Here is a 17,918-nt window from a genome sequence, read left to right on the forward strand (position 1 = left end):
GGCCGTCTGACCTTTAATTGCATACTGTACTACATTTTTATACATGGTATGATATATTGTGACAATTGTATGACCTTTTTATTGCATATTGTACTTTGACATTTTTTTTACATTATTATTATTTCTATGGTATGACATTTTTTATTATTTTGTTACTTCATACTATATTATCTTTTAACAGCATACCATACTTTGACTTATTGATGGCATACTTCAATATGACCTTTTTTCATGACATTTTTTATGGCATGTTATACTTACTGACCTTTCACAAGTATAAAAGTATCAATATTTGTTTTACTGTTTTTTCCTTACCCTTAAATTGCTCCGCATCCTCTGCTTGCCTTAAATCTTGTCTCATGGAGCAGATAAGTTGCTTCTGATGAGCCTCAATATGGTTATATAAATAAACACACCTATCCTAACTTTTAACACAACTGACAGCTAAAGTAAATAACATCAAACATTGATACACTCTTCTAAATTTGAAGTTCCTCTATATCATTTTAATTAAATTCCTATACCCACTATCACAGCAGTGTGCGTCAATTAAATAAAGAAGGGTTCAAAATATAAATATTGAAAAGATTTGGTTATACAATGTATGAATGAAACGTGTATACAACTGTAACGTCCCAAAACAGTTTCACAAAAAGAAAACTGTGAGATGTGCAAAATCTGTTTATTTTTGTCATGCCATCCTTCAACAAACAGCATTGGATCCGATCAAATTATTTGCAAATATACACAAAATCAAACATAGGATATAATTGTGACGTTGATGTAAGAAATAAATGTCTTGTAAAAAAAAAAAAACATGTAAAAATCATGTTCAAAAGCAATTTCAAACACAAACAAGGTGCTGTGAAAGATAGAATAACTTCAATATCGGCCTGTCGTAAAACAGAACCAAAAAAACTGCACTTCAAGATAATCTCAAATCTAAAACATTCCTGCAACAAGAAAAGCAAACAAAACAACAAATTATGACTTAATTCCTTCTGGATCTGTTCATCTTTCACTTGCTCCACTCTGTCTTAAAACTATGTTCTCTTCATATAGTAAAGTATCCTTCAGTCAATATGCACTTTCACTGTCCTTGTCAACTCAGCTACATCAGCCTTCTTATCTTTGGTTTCTATTGATGTGTGTGACTAAACGGTGCAATTCTATATTATATGGTAATACATGGAGAGCCAGGTGAATGCAGGTAAGGCTGTCACGGTGGGACTGTATGCAGAGGTGGGAAGGAGAAGGCATCAGTGTGAGTTACAGCAGTGGCGCAATGCCAGGTTGAGCGGTGACATCATGATCATCATCATCATCATCATCATCATCATCACTATTCAGCTTCATCTTTCAGGGTGAACCTGAAATAAATAGAGGGACAGAGACATTTAACATTGACAAAGAAAACCGGTGCACAGTTAAGAAATACCAGACAGAAACTTTTCAAATTTCTCCCTCCAACATCTCTGCTATCTGTACACTCAATATATGAATTAACATAAACTATTAACTTTTTGCAGCTCCCTTTCAATCTTAGAATCACTTTAACAAACTTGCACAGTTTACTCCGCTCACCATTCTGTGACACCGGAAGTCAAGTCCACCTGGGCCAACTCGATCAGCACCTAAAGAATAGGAATGACATGTCAGCATCAAGCTGCACATAAAGCTCATGTATTTGAAGTATTTCTGCATACAATTGGTGCACTTCAGAGTGAAATCATTTAAAAGCTAGGATCACAATCCAAAGCAGTAAACAACTACCTGGCTGGCTAGCATTAGTTCTCAGCGTGTGGATTTAACAAAGTTATCTCAATGTGAGTTGCGGAGGAGTCACATACAGTATGTCATTATCTGGAGACCCTGATATACTCATTAGCCTTTAGAGGTCTCAGACTGACCTGTCCAATGATGTCGCGGCTCCTGAACGAGGCCGAGTTATTCTTCACTGATACATTGAGGCGCTTGAACCTTATTTCATCCACAGACAGTTCATACTCAAACCTAAAAAAAATAGACAAAGATGATTAAATGTGAACAATGACAGTAACACAATTCTTAAGAAAATTATTAAAAACAGCAGAGGAATGATAATACAATGAGCTAATTATTTAATTACCTCTCATTGAATTCTGGATCGAGGTCTCTTTTCTTCACTGCTGTCTTCCTCTTGGTGGCCTTGCTTTTGTCTGGAAGCAGCATGAGAGAGACATAGCTGTCCACTCCATCCTTACTTTGAGACAACAGACCTCTGAACACAGAAAGAGAAAGCATAACTTAAATAACTGTGTTGAATATTGAAAAGTCCCAGTATACTAGAACAATATAGTGCCTCTTTGCAAACTAGAGCCGTTATCAACAATGGCTTCCATTGTTTGTTAAGCGCCAGCTTTCTCTAAAAGGGTAGGTTTATCGACCCTTTTCCAAAGTTGCTGAGAACACAATCCGACTAATACACACTATTTGAGGAAGCACACCTGCAGGCATGGACGATGACGGTGAGTTGTCTCTCCAGCGAGGCATATGAAAGAGACAACTTCACCTGACCAGATCCACATCCAGCAGCACACGGCAGAGTCCCTGCACTGATCATATCCACCATTTTGGAACGTAGAACCTATTGAACATGAAGAACAAGTGTCATTGTTAATTTGTTGTTATGTATTACAATACGTGAGTGTGTGCGTAGATGTTTGTCACCTTGAGTTCAGCCCTCAGCAGGATCTGACTCTTAGATGTGGCTCCATCCAGATGGAACCACTGGTCAAGGACCAGTTGTGGTTCTGCAAGCAGCTCCTTCATAGGAATCACCAGTGATCCCATTGGCTGGTCCCAACCACTGGACAACTGCAATGCAAGAAAGAAAGGGACTGAAAACAACCAATATCATTGCTGTGAAATGTTAGATGCAGAATAAAAGTAAAATGAATATCTTGCCTTTAGTACAAGCATCTGATGTTTAGGGTCGTGCACCAGGAAGTAGAAACACTCATTCCACTGAGGACTGGTGCTGCGCTCACACAGCTTAAGAGATGAAAATATATGCTAGTTGTTACTAAAATGTATCTATCAGACTGACAATACAGCACCATGTATCAAAAGTCTTACTTTGGTTTTGTAGGTTGTTTCACCCAAAACCAGTTCAGCTCCTGCTTTGGGTTCCTTTCCACTCTTCTTCAACTATCAAGGGAGAAAGAGGCATCCAAGTGTTAACATATGAAAAATCTTTTTACTTATTGCATTGCATGTTAATAAAGTACAGGTGACTTACAGGTAATGCATGCGCTTTCTCCAAGTGGACAAAAAGTAGAGCAGCAGAGGGGACCGCTTTGTTTTGATAAGACTGGAGAGATTGAAGCTGCAGCACCTGTGACATGGAGCAAAAAATAAAATAAAAATCTGTTTTTGCTTTCCAAAAGTGGAAAGTGAAAAAGTAAATGGTCATTGTTTTGCAGAGTGAATAATATGTCCTGCGTGTTGGAATGTGACTAGACCGCATTATCTAGGAGGCTGCTTTGTCATGGACACGTCAATACTGCTTGTTTACAGAGTGGTAGACTAAACAGTGGGTGGACACAAGTAAGGACCGACCTGGTCAAGGCTGACCGAATGTGACACTGCAGGCACCCATTCCAGTATCAGGTGGACCCGACCAGACTTCACATCATTCAGAGTGTACCACTACAACAGAGACAAAGTCATTTAAAGAAGCAGGGCAACCAACACCCTTACGATAAGGAAATGACACAGAACAGAGTTAAAAATTCACATGGAAAAATTCAATAGAGTTATTGACTAACCTGATCTGTGTACTGGGATCTGATGACCTCATCTAGCTTAATGCTGAATCTGTGACAATGAAAATAGGCAAATGATTCACAAGATGTGGTGTATAGCAATAATTCTTAATGAAAACTAAAGAAAAATAATTCAACCCCCTATTAACAAAGATGATTTCCAGGCATTTGTAAATAATACCCCTTCTGTAAATAAATCCACCAACATCAAATATTGTATAATACATGTTAATGATTAGCAGCTGCTGGACCCCACTGTGAATGGCTATTGTATTTCAGTGTAACATTATGGGAAGTAAGTCACATGTGAATGTCACTGTGGATCATTGCACTCTGTATACTTTTTATCTGAGGTGCTTATGAATGTGACTGATTAACCAACATTAGGACACATACCTGCCAAGAAAGTCATCCGCATCTAAATCCTTATCAAATGCTTCAAACTTGATCTCCTGGACGCTGTGCCCGCTCAAAACCAGCTGTTAGAAACAAAATATATTTGTGTCCAAAAACTCTCCATGCAGTGAAATCCAAACAATATGCAACGCCTAACCTGAGAATACTTCACACCTCATACATCTCCTTCCATGTTGGGTTGAGATTCTCCTTGATGACATGACTTTTAAATGTAACTCCCCCTATGTTGATCTTGACATAGGGGTCGCTCTTGCCCTTCACCATGCCCCCCATCAGGTTGTCCTTGGCCACCAGGTTCTGGGCCTCCAGCAGGTGAATCCTCAGCAGCCCCTGCAGGGTGAAGAGTGTAAATGTTACAACACATACGGTGTCACCGATCACACAACACAGTAGCTTGGTGATGTGAACTATATGTGTGACTGGAAAACAGGTGTTTTTTAAATTATTTTTGTCATAATATCCAAATCTTTTCTTTGTTAATTTGAACATACCCACATGATAAATACTACAAGCTGTTATTATACTGCCTTCAGGAGCATATTATGCTGCTGTAGTAAGTCAAGTGAAAGGGAACATGATAGAGGATACGTTTGTCTGATCTAAATTTGGTTCATGAAAACTTGTTTTTTTAAGTTGTAACGGTTCCTCCCTCACACCAGACTTCTGTACATTGTATTAACGATACAATAGTTGGCACTTTTTTTTTTATTGTGCCTCCTGTCTGGAAATTCCTCTTTTTTTTTTACTAAACTTGGCGTGACACAGGTATCTATGCAGAGGTTCTCAGGAACACACACCTGATCCATCAAATCACCAGAGGACACTGAAATCTCCCCAGCAGAACATGCAGTGATATTTAAAGTCAAGAGGAAGTGGCACATTCACAGTGTTTGAAAAGAGTCTGCGGTTACTCAGAAAACCCAGAAGATGAGGCTGAGATTCATCAGCATGAGTTATCTCAATGATTGGGGTCAAAATGTATAACTAGCAGGATAAGCAGGATATTACTATCAGTATGATGGATTCTCAGACACACAGTTCTGATGGATACGTGGCCCAGACATTTTAAGATATTGTGTTGTTTTTTCTTGAATGATGAACACCATAACTCAAGTGTGTTCACTGAGGGAGAGGAGGGGAGGATCCTGCTAAAGGAAGTGTTTTCTTATAGTTTTAAATAATGAACTTATCCCAAAAATTAAAGAGGGGCAGTGGACAAAGAACAAATGCCACTGTTCAGTTGGTAGCAACTAATTATTGAACTTCCACTCTGCATACAAGACGTAAACCCACCTCTTCACCAAAGTCCTGGCTGGGGGTTGTGTGTGGTTGAAGGACTTCCTCAGCTTTGGGGATTTCTGTGACCTCTGCTGGCCCCAGTGTGTCAGCAGGAAGACCTGTCACTGTGGCTTGAACAAGGTTTCCTAAACCAGTGCTACAGAAATGTAAACATGTTTGTTATTAGGTCCATTATAAATAATATATTGCAATTTATGGATCCTTGACGCAACAACAAAGGGTAAACTAAACAATAAACATGTTCTTATTTGCTGCGACATGGAGCTCACCCTCCTGTCTGCCGTTGCTGCGGTTCAAAGTCTCCTTTCACCGCTGTGTCTGACTGCTCGGGATGTTCTTCTGGATCTGTTGGCTCCTCCACCAGCTGAGCCAAATTTCATGAACGTTATAAAAGTGTCGGATGAGTTTAGTTTCGATAGTTAAAGCTGATAACGACTGACTATAATGCGCTTAGACTCACAGCAGCGGGGAACGCATCAAGTGCAGTGTGAATGACAGCTGGTTCAGGGGGAGCAGCATCTTCTGGGAAGGCCACAGCATCTTCCTCTTCAGAGTGTTTGAACTGGCTGGATACTGCAAACAATCTGAAAATACACACTGCTGTCACAAAACACCACAGCCAGACTTCTGACTGGAACTAACAACAGAGAATATGGGCTTTTATCAGAGCATATCCGCTTGTACATCCTACCGATAGCCAGTCACTACACTTTTAAATGTCTTGTTTATCAACACTAGTTTATGTTTCTAACTTGTATTTATTGATAACTGTTCTTAATATGTTGAATACAGTAAGTGGTATGCAGTTGGTGTTTTATTGAGAAGACCAAGCAACAATCTGAAGAGTGTTGTGCATATTAATAAACCAGGCAAACAACACTCACTCATCTTTGGTCAGCTCTGAGCTTTTTTTGTCCTCACTGGCTGATGAAATAACCGACTCTTCCTTCTTTGAAGTCGCAGACGGCTGAGGAGCCTCAGTCATCCTGGAGCTCAGGACCTGTCAACAACACATCTGCTGTTGGGTGATCAGTGTATCAATGACAACTGTAACAATGCCCTGTGTGTGTCCTCTCTTACCTTGAGTTCAGCCCTCAGTAAGATCTCACTTTCAGGTAAGGCTCCATCCAAAGGCATCCATTGGTCCAGAACCAGCTGTGGTTCAGAGAGCAGCTCTCTCACAGGGAGTACAATAGATCCCATTGGCTGGTCCCATGCACTCGACAACTACAGCAATAAGGACACATGAAAGACTCAAGTCAGAGCAGGAGATGTTCCTGCCACTCCCAGTGGTCTTCAGCAACTGTTGTACATCACACTCACTTTTATTATGAGCATCTCCTCTCTGGGGTTGCGAACCGGGAAGTAGAACGCCTCCTCCCACTGAGGTGATCTGGAGCGATCGCATACCTTCAGATAGAAAAAGAGCACGGGTAAATTGGATGAGGGTTTGTTCTTTAAGCTGGGCATGGAATAATAATATCTATACAGTCATTGTTATCTGATTACATTGTTACTTCTTCACTGGTATTTTGAACAAAGATATCTGCAAGTATTACTGTCAACCCTTGTCTTTTTCAATATCACCAGTGGGGGGCGACAAAGTTTTAAGTTTTAAACATTGAACGTAGTCATCTATTCCATACAACTGTTTAACTATTGCCGACAAACTGGTTAGGTTTCTGGGAAATTGTGATGGGAACTTCTTAATTACATTTTATTGACTTAATGATTAACATAAATATTTATTAGTTGCAGTCTATGCTGGTATAGAAAACATGTAGGTTGGTTTTATGTCATCCGTCTCATACCTTGGTTTTGTAGGTTGTTTTACCAAAAACAAGCTCAGCCGCAGCCTTGGGCTCCTTTCCACTTTTCTTAAACTGAACACAGAAAGACACATAACATTATGTGAGTAGTTTGTATTGTCTCACTGTAATTACAGCAACAACAGATGGAAAGCCAACTTCAATTCCTTAAAAAAAATTAAATATTCCTGAATAATTACATTATTATTCCCCCTTGTGCCAATGGCGCCTCTGTTTTATCAACATGTGCTTTCCAAACTGTCTATCTATAACTCTGAGATAGCACACTTATCATAGTGTACAGAGACTCACAGGCAATGCGTGTGCTCTGTCAACATAAACGAAGAGCAGGGCTGCAGAGGGAACAGCCTTGTTCTGGAAAGACTGGAGAGACTGCACATGCATCACCTGCAGCAGAAAAATCACATGACAAATACATTACAATGACTCACAACTGATGTGCATGGTGAAATAAACAGGGTATCATTATGGAATAGAACTGATGTGGGAGCAATAAGCAATGCAATTGATAAAGATTAGAGATCTTTGCATGAATAGAGGAAAAAACAAATAATAAAAATGGCACTAACTTGGTCCAGGGGGTCATTGTGTGACACAGCTGGTACCCACTCCAGTATCAGGCGAACACGTCCAGACTTCACGGCATTCAGCGTGTACCACTGAAACAGAAAGTGATACTTAGTGAATTAAAGACGATGATAACGCCACAGCATTAACTAAGATACAGTTGGGCCAGCAATACTGACCTGGTCTGTGTACTGGGAACGGATGATGTCTGCCACACTGATTTTGTATCTGCTCAAAATGAAAACATGTTGGCACATTTTACACAAACAAAATGTGCAAATGAAGCCAGACCCTTCATTTGAATTTCTCTAAAAGGTTATATATTGTTCTAATGCTGTAAAAGGTTTGTTTACATAAGAAATGGTAGTAAACACTTAAGAAATACAACTAGAAAGACTTGATAAACACCAAATGCAGATTTTTCCATAACTTAAACTAGACAGAAATATACCTGTAATGTTGTGTTTATGGTCAAATAACTACAGTTTGAGCGTGTACATGTTGACTCACTGAACTTACCTGCCCAGGAAGTCGTCTTTGTCCATGTCTTTGTCATACAGCTCTACTTGCACCTCCTGTCCTGACTGAGGCCTCAGCACCACCTGGGAGAACACAAGCATTAAAATAAAAAACAAGTAGGTTAACTTAAAGTTGTATCATTGCAATTTTATTTGAAATAAGTAATTTTATACACACCTCATACATCTCATTCCAGACTGGGTTAAGATTCTCCTTGATCACATTACTCATAAATTCAACTCCTCCAACATTGATCTTGGCATAGGGGTCACTCTTGCCCTTCACCATACCACCCATCATGTTATCCTTGGCAACCAGACTCTGAGCCTCCAGTAGGATGATTCTCAGCAGCCCCTACAGGACGGGATCATTAAATGTTTTATTGCTAGTTTTTTTAAATTAAATTGTGTCACATGCATATGCTCCTGTAGATCACGGTGTTGTACCTCACTGGCAAAGCTGAGGTCTGGGGAAGTATGAGAAGGTTGTTTTACGGCAGGACTTGGTAGTTCCTCCACCTTCTCTTCAGTCACACCAGCTGACGTTTCCTTTTCGTCAACATCTTCCTGCAACGTCACTGAGGAGGCAAGAGTCTCCACGGGAGGAACGTCCACTGAACTTGACCTAAAACCCAAAAAGTAGTAATCAAAACATGTAGGTGACAAAAGGCCCAATTGAAAGTATGTACAGACTTTTTAAATTAACTATCTCACCTAAGCATTGTGTCTATTTCCTGTTTTTTCTGAGCAGGGGAAGGGTCTGATGCTGAAGTGACAATAGCCTTATCAATGGGGCCCGGACATTTGCTGGGAATCAGCATCTGCATTTGATTCAAAATTATTAATGTATCATTTTGTTAACCAGCTTTGTATCCGTTGTGGCTGCATGTATCAACATCAGTACAAATACAAAACTAACAAACTGCCTCAAAAGCCTCATGATAAAGAAATAAATGATACAGATACATATAAAGAAACACCAACACATATTGCAGATAGTTATACTGAGTAAAACAAAAGAAGAGATATAACAGGTGACCACAGAGAGATAGAGACAAAGAAACCTAATGGACATTTGCAAAATAATTTAAATAATCAAAATGTAGAAAATGACAGGGAAACCACCTTCAGTTCTGCCCTCAGAAGAACCTGACTCTCAGGTGAGGCTCCATCCAGATGGATCCACTGGTCCAGGACCAGCTCTGGTTCAGAGAGCAGCTCTCTGATAGGAACCACCAGGGAACCAATGGGCAAGGTCCAGCTGTGGGAGAGCTGAAGAAACACAATACAGGCTGTTAGTATAGGTCGTATTTATATATCGGAGATCGCACTCCGTTTGCATCAGTATGCCCGACACTCTTTCTGCGCCACTTTGATCGTGTGCTGTACTGAGCAGACCTTTACGACAAGAATATCTTTTCTGGGGTCCCGAACCAAGAAGCAGAATGCCTCATCCCACTGAGGTGATGTGGTACGATCACACACCTGCAGAGACGCAAAGGTCAGTTAATATTACTGACAGATCTCATGTCACTCTTAAAAGTAATGCTTAGAAAGTACCTTGAAACATAGTCATTCATTTCTTAGCAAAATGAAGTTTGAGGTCTTACTGTAGTTTTGCGGCACATTTCTCCAAGAGTAACCTCGGCTCCTACTTTTGGCTCCTTACCACTCTTCTTAACCTGTAAAGAGACAAACAGGGAATGGTAAGAGAAGCATATGTATTCAAAACAATAAATACCTGTCCTGACTTAACCCTTAACATCAATAGAAAAAGACTCACTGGTAAGCCATCTGCTTGCCCAATGAAGACAAACAGTAAGCCTGCTGAGGGAACTGCCTTGTTTTGGTAGGTTTGCCTGGAATAGAACTGAAGAACCTGAAGACACAGACAATACTTGTTAGTATGGACCAAGTTTCCCATCAAAAGCCCATCAATTCATGTCTACTCAGGGAATACCAACCTGGTCCAATCGGTCTGACTCTGAGGCGGTCGTTACCCATTCCAGTACCAGGTGAACTCGCCCAGACTTCACATCACTGAGAGTGTACCACTGAGAAGAATTTGAATAGTTTTAACACATGAACTGTGTTACAGATGTAAATGTATTGGATTCAGAGTCTTAGACAGTTGCACTAATGGGAGTTCGAAGATATGGCAGGATTTCATGAAGCTAAACGTGCAGCATTGTGTCTCGATAGGAAGATCTTACCTGATCAGTGAACTGTGAATCGATGATGTCCTTCAGACTGATCTTCAGCCTGCATATCAGGATATGTGAGCTTAGAATGCATCTCTGAATCCATACATTTTATGTAGCAATATTATTGTTTATAGCTCTTGTACCTGCCCATGAAATCATCCTTCATGTCCATGTCTTTATCAAACACCTCCATCTGCAAGTCTTGGCCAGGCAGCTGGGTGAGAATCACCTGAGGGGTGAAAAGGTGTTGCAAATGTCAAAGGATTGAAACCAATTAAAAATGCACGCAAACTTCAGCCACAAAAACAGTCAATAAATAGCCTTGTTATTTACCTCATACATCTCATTCCATGTGGGGTTAAGATTACTCTTGATAACTTGACTTGTGAATGTTTCGCCCCCGATGTTGATCTTGACATAGGGGTCACTCTTGCCTTTCACCATGCCACCCATTAGGTTATCTTTTGGAACAAGGTTCTGTCCTGCCAAGAGGTGAATCCTGAGCATTCCCTGAAAAAAACAATTACAAACATACTACAATAAGCATGTGCAATTTAAGAAAAGTCCAAATCAGAAGTGCAATGTCCTCCATTACCTCTGTGGCAAAGCTCGAATGAGGAGAGGACTGCTGGGGCAGCTGTCTGGACGTTCCTGACTCCAGATTAGATGACACATCAGATGAAATACGTTCCTCATCTAACCACAGGACCTATGTTACAATAGAGAAGAGACCGCTAAAATACACATTTATATAAATACATTATATATATATGAAAAAAAACAACATATTTTATGATTAATAGTCTCCAATATTGGGCTAGTTTATTTTACTTATTGGTTAGTAATTGGTCTGATGCAGTTCAAGATGAGTGAAAAGGGTCTCATTGCCATTTACCCTGAGAACTGTTTTGATATAGATGCGACTGGCAGACTCAGAGTTGTCCAACTGGAACCACTGATCCAGAGAAAGATCAGGACTGGACATCAGACGAGACAAAGGAATGGTCAGACTGCCCAATGTCTGCACACGGTCAGCGTCCTTCACCTGGTTTATTTACCATGAAGGTAAGCCAAAACAAGAACAAAAGACGTTTGTATACCAAACACAAAGTTCAGTGCAGAGAAGCTACTCGTACGAGCTGTGGTACCTGAATGTCTATGTCCTGCTTGCGAGGATCCTGGATGAAGAAGGTAAACGCTTCCTCCCACTCTGGATTGATATTTGTGTAACAAGTCTGAAGACAATAATAAATAGTGTGCATATAACATAGAAATAAATGAAACAGTCGACAGTACCATCATTGGTTTTCACAACAGATATACCTTGCTCTCTCTTGTGATGTCCTGCACAGACAACTGCACCATGGGATTGGGCTGTTTATTTCCCTTCTTCATCTAAAAGATATGCCGTTTCAGAAATATAGGAATAGACAGTAAAGCATGTGTACAATGGAATACTTTAACCAAGAGCAGAGCAATAAATAGACTTCATCCACCACCCTGACAACACATGGTTAATGTGAATAATTGTGGGCACTGGGTTACGATAGCAACTGCACAAATAACTGACAGGAAGTACCACACAGCGTGGTATAATCAGGAAGTATAACCACAACAGCATTCACAGAAACCAAGTTTTCATTGTAAATAAATCAAATGTTACTACTGTGTGTATTACAGTGTATGAATTGACATGGTACGAAATGAATGTTCAACAACTTTGGATAAAGTTATCTACACGACAATAGAGGGTACAGGGTCAAAAGCCAAAGCAACAACTTTATGGAATGGCATGACAGCTGGTAGTTACAGCTCTGCCCTAGTTTAACCACACACACGCACACACACACACACACACACGCACACACACACACACACACACACACACACACACACACACACACACACACACACACACACACACACACACACACACACACACAGGAAGCAGCTCTGTGCTGAGCACGAATGTGGGCAGAGAGAGTAGAGCTATTTGACTCACAGGAAGTGCCTCCGCCTTGTCCAGATATACAACCAAGATGGCTGAAGAAGGTGGATCGGCTGTCTTACTGGTGACGCTTTCATTTCTCTTCAGGATCTGAAGGAGAATTGCAAACGGGTGATTTAGAGTATCGGGTATTTTTGTTAATGCATCTGAGCAATGCTTATTAGTTGAATGACAGCGAGTGACTCAAACCTGCTCTAGTTGATCAGTGACAGGCAGCAAGGCCAACCACTCCAGTCTGAAATGAACCCGTCCCGATGGAGTATCTTTCAAAGTGAACCACTGGGAAGACAGCCACAGGCATACATTAACAACCCAAAGACCCACACATAGCTTATTCATACTGTGACTGAGACAATAATAGCCTTTACTTACATCATCAACAACTATGGATTTCTTCACAATGCCCAAATCCAATTTGGTCCTATATGAAGAAGGAGTGTAAGACAGAATTAAATCAAAAGAAGAGAATGTATTGCTGAAAACAACAGCATTATAGCATAGAAAGCAGATGAAGTTAAGTTAAAAATACAGAGAAATGCCTCATAAAGAGGTAGTGTACTTGTTCCCAGTGGCCAGGAAAGATGACAAATGACAGGTGACAATGCGAAATTAAATGTAGGCACACGAGAGACATGAATATGTATATGTACCTGCCCAGGAAATCATCCTGGTCTGTGTCTTTGTCATATACCTCCACCTCCAACTCTTGACCAGGCACTTCATGGACTATAACCTGATGTACCAGACACACACAAGGACATGAAGACGGACAGAGGGATTTGTATGGGAACAGGCTTCGGCCCCATGCGACCATGAATGAAAATGAGCATTCCTAGGGCTGTAGCGGTCTAATCCCTCAAATACAGAACAAAGTGAAATGATATTTTGATCTGTGCAATGATGACACAAATGTAAAGCTTTCCATGAAACGTTTCCCTGTTTTTACCTCATAAATCTCTTCCCACTTGGGAGAGTCTGTGTTGTCAAAGTGTTTGGAGGTGAAGGTCTGAGGGCCAACCCTCAATATGGCATAGGGGTCAGACAGGCCAGCCATAACCCCTTTCATGTAGTTGTCCTTGGCTGCTAGATTCTGTGCCTCCAGCAGGTGGATGCGTACCACACCCTAATAATGGATAAGAGGGGACCAGATGTAATGTACTGGTGTACTGGTGTTGACTGAGATGTGACAATTAAATAAGAGTCTTCCTCTATGTGTAGGTGCGTGTTTAGGCTTTACCCTGGGCAGAGGGGATCGTAGTTGGGCCACATGCAGGCCTGGAACCAGGGGGACAACCAAGCGATTGGGCAGCACCAAGAAGGAGGCAATGGCATCCATAATCATGCTGTCAGACATGACACTGAAACAAAGAAACTGCATTTTAATGGAAATGTACTGCCGTACCGACTTCATCATTTACTTTGTTATTATAAGGTTCTTGCTGTTACTAATGAAAGGTTATTTGACCATGACTCACTTCAGTCCAGGGATGTCCAACAAATTAGTCATTCCAGTCCAATTGATGTCTAGTTTCTGGGAAGAGATAACACAGAGCAAATCAATCAGAATAGATGCAAAATCAATAGCATGAAAAGCATAAAAGACTATCACCACATGATGTTCACAGGAAATGAGTTTGAGGGGCAACCAGAAAATGACAAAAAGAGGTGAATGAAGATGGACGTACAGGTCGCTGGATGAAAAACATAGAGACAGCACCCACTATGGGCACATCCCCAATCAGGGGCTCCAGGATCACCCGCATCATCCCATGTAGCTGAGGACAGAGGAGCATGACGGATGTTTGTGAAACATATGGATAAATGCTGACACAACAACAGACAACATCTTTGTATTGATGACATGCTACTCTGTAATCTAATTGAATTATAATTTAACTTTGAAAAGAAAACTGACCTGTATTCCCTTGACTCCAGCGTTGCAGAAATATCTTTTCACCTCAACGTTGATCTCGACATTGCCAACATAGCTGAGGACACAATGAAAAGCAAAATGTCACCCACATTAACAACTTCTAAAAGTTGTGATACCAAGGTGTCGGTGTTCCCAAACATTCACCTAATATACAGATCTAGCAGGACTTGTCCTCTGTCATTCTCAGTGTGCGCCTTGATCCCCACGACCTTCATGGCCTGCAGCAAACAGAAAGCACATTTTCAGCACAATAAAAACAACATGCATCCTCTGTTTGAATCTTTACAGCATCGTCACTTTATACTTGCGCTATCAATTCCATCACCTTGTCTCCCATATCCACTTTTGTAAAGCTGAGGGTTTGGAGGTGGGCACTTGAGGCTCGGATAGATGGAGCAATGGTTTCCACCAGCAGCTTCTCAAGGTATTGGCCAACAAATGGCCACACCTGCTGTAGCACCTAGACAGACCAACAAGGCCGGGGTTATAAGCTGCTCTTATTGGTAAGACGCAGCCCATGACACACACTGTACATCCCTGCAACCAGAGACTAAGTCTTTAAGAAAATTAAACCACACTGTCACAAAACGGAGACAGCTGTTGAGTCCTTACAAATACCACAATGACTCCTGTGCTCTTTGTGTGTTCACGTTTTACACAAAGGTAATGTTTCTACATAAGCATGTTCAGTTGTTCAGTCTTTATTCCTTCAGTGAAAGAACCAAAAGCAGAGGCACTGCTTGTTTGTGTGCTTGTGTGACTGTGGAAAAAAAACTAAAAAAGAACAGAGTTTGTTTCAGCATAAGTGGAGAGTGAGTCATCAGCTGCCTGCTGCTGGGAGGGATGCAGCTTGAGCAACAAGGAAACTGCTGACCTCCCCTTCAGTAACCAGTCTCAAATCACTGCTTTGTCTGGCTCGGATTTTTCGATCTCATGGTTCTGTTTGCATGAGCACTTTTATTACCTAATATAACTGTTTGTCTGAGCGAGAAAAAGCCAAGGGGGTGGAGGGACAATGGCTGCCATTTTATTATTAGTTTGGGGGCTGTGCAGCTCCTCCTTCCTGTCAGCTAGCCTGTAATGAAATGGAAATGTTGAGAGGGTGGCCTGGCACTGGGCCTGCTCTCTGCAGCACAGACAGAGTGGCTACACTTATGGGGGTGTGGCCTCTTCTGGGACATGGCAGCAACAGCAGCAGTGCTACCAGCTATTAACCTAGCAGGCTGTACAGAACGTCATTCAGCACAACAGCTGAACGGACAGACACGTGTTTTCTGTGGGCTTAACAAAGAAGGAAACACGTTGTCTTTCTATAAATTGATAGTTAAGACATGAAGATGAATAGGAAAACACTGATACTTTACCTTATTCAGCCACTCAACCTTCTCAACATCTGGAAAGCTGACCTGAAGGAAATAAAGACAATAAGTGCACATAATTAAATCACGCATAGGGCCACAGAGACACACAACAGGATAGGGAAATGATTCAGTCATATTTTAAACAGTTAGGAAAATGTCATCAATAACACTGTTGATATTATCCCAGTGCTTTTTGCACCAGGCCTTAGGCTGGATAACTATTACAAAAACAAAAAAGGAAATCAGATGAGTGCAACTGTCGAGATCACGTTGAATGACACAGCGTGTTATTGTGTGGTTTACCTTTCATGTGTGACAAAACGTTTACAAGTTGAGATGCTAAATGTGAATCTCTGTATACTGTATTGAACAACTCCAGAACATCCTAAAATGTTATTTGCACACTTAAGAGTAATACACAGATGGTCCTTTTTGATACCTTAATGACAAGTATATGCATGCAAAAGTAAAACCACTGAAGGAGAACATGTATCCACAGGATCATTATTTGGGTGTGGCCAGATGTTCTGACTAAAAAAACAACTAGGTGAATTTCAGTATTTCCATATTTGGTACTTGTCCTCTCAGGATGTAAACTTGCAAATCAACGCTATGACACTCAATGCAAAAAATTTCAAATGCAGAATTAAAAATGAGTGTCAAGGCTATGATTAGGATAGTTTACTCAAACAGTGTGAGATTATGCTTTTACGGTAACTTCGGGTCATTCTAGGTCTGCAAGGGTTCAAGGGTAGTGAGAAGCTGGTGAACACGGAATGTTGTTGACAGATTAAATCAGACACACGCAGACTGGTGAAGGGTCCTTTCTTACCCACGCCGGGAGCCCTTGCTTGCTTTTTTTGGACACGAGCATGGATGTGTACTCCTCCTCGCCATTGAGCAGCTCCATGGCTGACCTCAGGCGAGTCTCCTTGGCTTCTCGGGCATGTTTCCATCCCGTGTAGACCATCATCCCGAAGACCAGCAGGCTGGTGCTGACCCGGTAGTACCCGGCCAGGTAAACGGGGAGCAAGGCGCCCAGACATTTCCCAAACGTCCAGAGCACCGCGACCGCACTTATGCCTTTCGGTGTGGGACCTTCAGTCCCCACGGCGCTCAGCGCTTTCTTCTCGGCGTCCTCTGCGCCCTTCGTGGCTTCGCTCGGCTCCGATTTGTCGCTTTGCATCCTGTTTTCCTCGAGGAGACCGTCACTAATAATGTTACCGTTGGATATACACGATAGTTAAGAGTTGGGTAGAGACACGGCTGGCTGAGTTAGTCTAACGCCACATTTGTAACATTGTAACTTGTAACTGCCGTTTGAACTAATCCACGCCGCGTGGCGCGTTACCGTGAGCTCACCGTTAGTCCGTGTCGCATTTTTAATGATATTTCCTTTATCGCTGAATTGGAGCAGTTTCACTGACTGAAGCACGGTCTAGAAAAAAAAAGTGTCAGACAATTTCTGCCCCTCTCCCCCTGTCCCGTTATCTAGATGAAAACACGCCCACTCCCTGAAACAAAAAAACCCCATCTTTGACTCTTTCGGTACCGCAGCAAGACAGTCATCCACTGTGTGGTAATTACCGTAATTACTGCAGCATTACGCGATGAAAATGCAACATCCTTCACTGAAGTAATCAAATGAAACGTTCACGGTCCCAAAACATACCTGTCGAACAATGCAGAATGTCTCCCTGTCAAGTCGTTAACCCCCCAGGTCCTCAGATCAACTCTTTCTGCTGCTCTAGTTTATTTTAAAACTGCAGAGTGGACATTCCCCTTAATCCCCTTGAGCCTAGGCCATGATTCACACGCTGCACAGACACCAAACGGTGCACTTGTTTAAAGAGCCACACGGATATGAGGCTTCTGAAAAAGGAACTGGTTCAGGTTTACACAAAGTGACTCCACCCAAACAACTCCAGCAATGGGATGTAAACATGAGCATTGCACCTGTGAACTGAGTACAATTA

At 41.4% G+C, this 17,918-nt stretch overlaps 1 protein-coding gene across 2 annotated transcripts; it reads right to left on the reverse strand.

The window, feature by feature from the left end:
- Positions 1-686: 686 nt before the first annotated feature.
- Positions 687-17,692, reverse strand: esyt1b (extended synaptotagmin-like protein 1b). Of its 2 annotated transcripts, XM_068594354.1 has the most exons (52): positions 16,775-17,692; positions 15,946-15,987; positions 14,907-15,041; positions 14,726-14,799; positions 14,564-14,636; positions 14,334-14,423; positions 14,124-14,179; positions 13,886-14,006; positions 13,595-13,771; positions 13,299-13,381; positions 13,021-13,069; positions 12,838-12,927; positions 12,643-12,738; positions 11,964-12,035; positions 11,789-11,875; positions 11,536-11,685; positions 11,236-11,349; positions 10,974-11,150; positions 10,784-10,869; positions 10,650-10,698; positions 10,401-10,490; positions 10,220-10,315; positions 10,047-10,118; positions 9,835-9,921; positions 9,562-9,708; positions 9,151-9,257; positions 8,884-9,061; positions 8,615-8,791; positions 8,438-8,520; positions 8,098-8,146; positions 7,921-8,010; positions 7,643-7,738; positions 7,334-7,405; positions 6,846-6,932; positions 6,603-6,749; positions 6,407-6,522; positions 5,983-6,106; positions 5,792-5,886; positions 5,517-5,658; positions 4,377-4,553; positions 4,203-4,285; positions 3,810-3,858; positions 3,601-3,690; positions 3,281-3,376; positions 3,118-3,189; positions 2,947-3,033; positions 2,710-2,856; positions 2,487-2,626; positions 2,129-2,260; positions 1,911-2,013; positions 1,585-1,634; positions 687-1,370 (listed from the first exon to the last, which is right to left on the reverse strand). In XM_068594354.1, exons 1-52 carry the CDS (start codon positions 17,126-17,128, stop codon positions 1,343-1,345), a joined length of 5,484 nt encoding a protein of 1,827 aa, XP_068450455.1. In that variant the 5' UTR covers positions 17,129-17,692; the 3' UTR covers positions 687-1,342. The 2 variants fall into 2 exon arrangements, with proteins under 2 accessions (XP_068450455.1, XP_068450456.1); XM_068594355.1 differs by lacking the exon at positions 14,334-14,423.
- Positions 17,693-17,918: the final 226 nt, after the last annotated feature.

Source organism: Clinocottus analis, unplaced genomic scaffold, assembly GCF_023055335.1.
Source record: "Clinocottus analis isolate CAN_PGR_092001 unplaced genomic scaffold, fCliAna1.0.p SCAF_3, whole genome shotgun sequence".
NCBI classification, from domain to species: Eukaryota; Metazoa; Chordata; class Actinopteri; order Perciformes; family Cottidae; genus Clinocottus; species Clinocottus analis.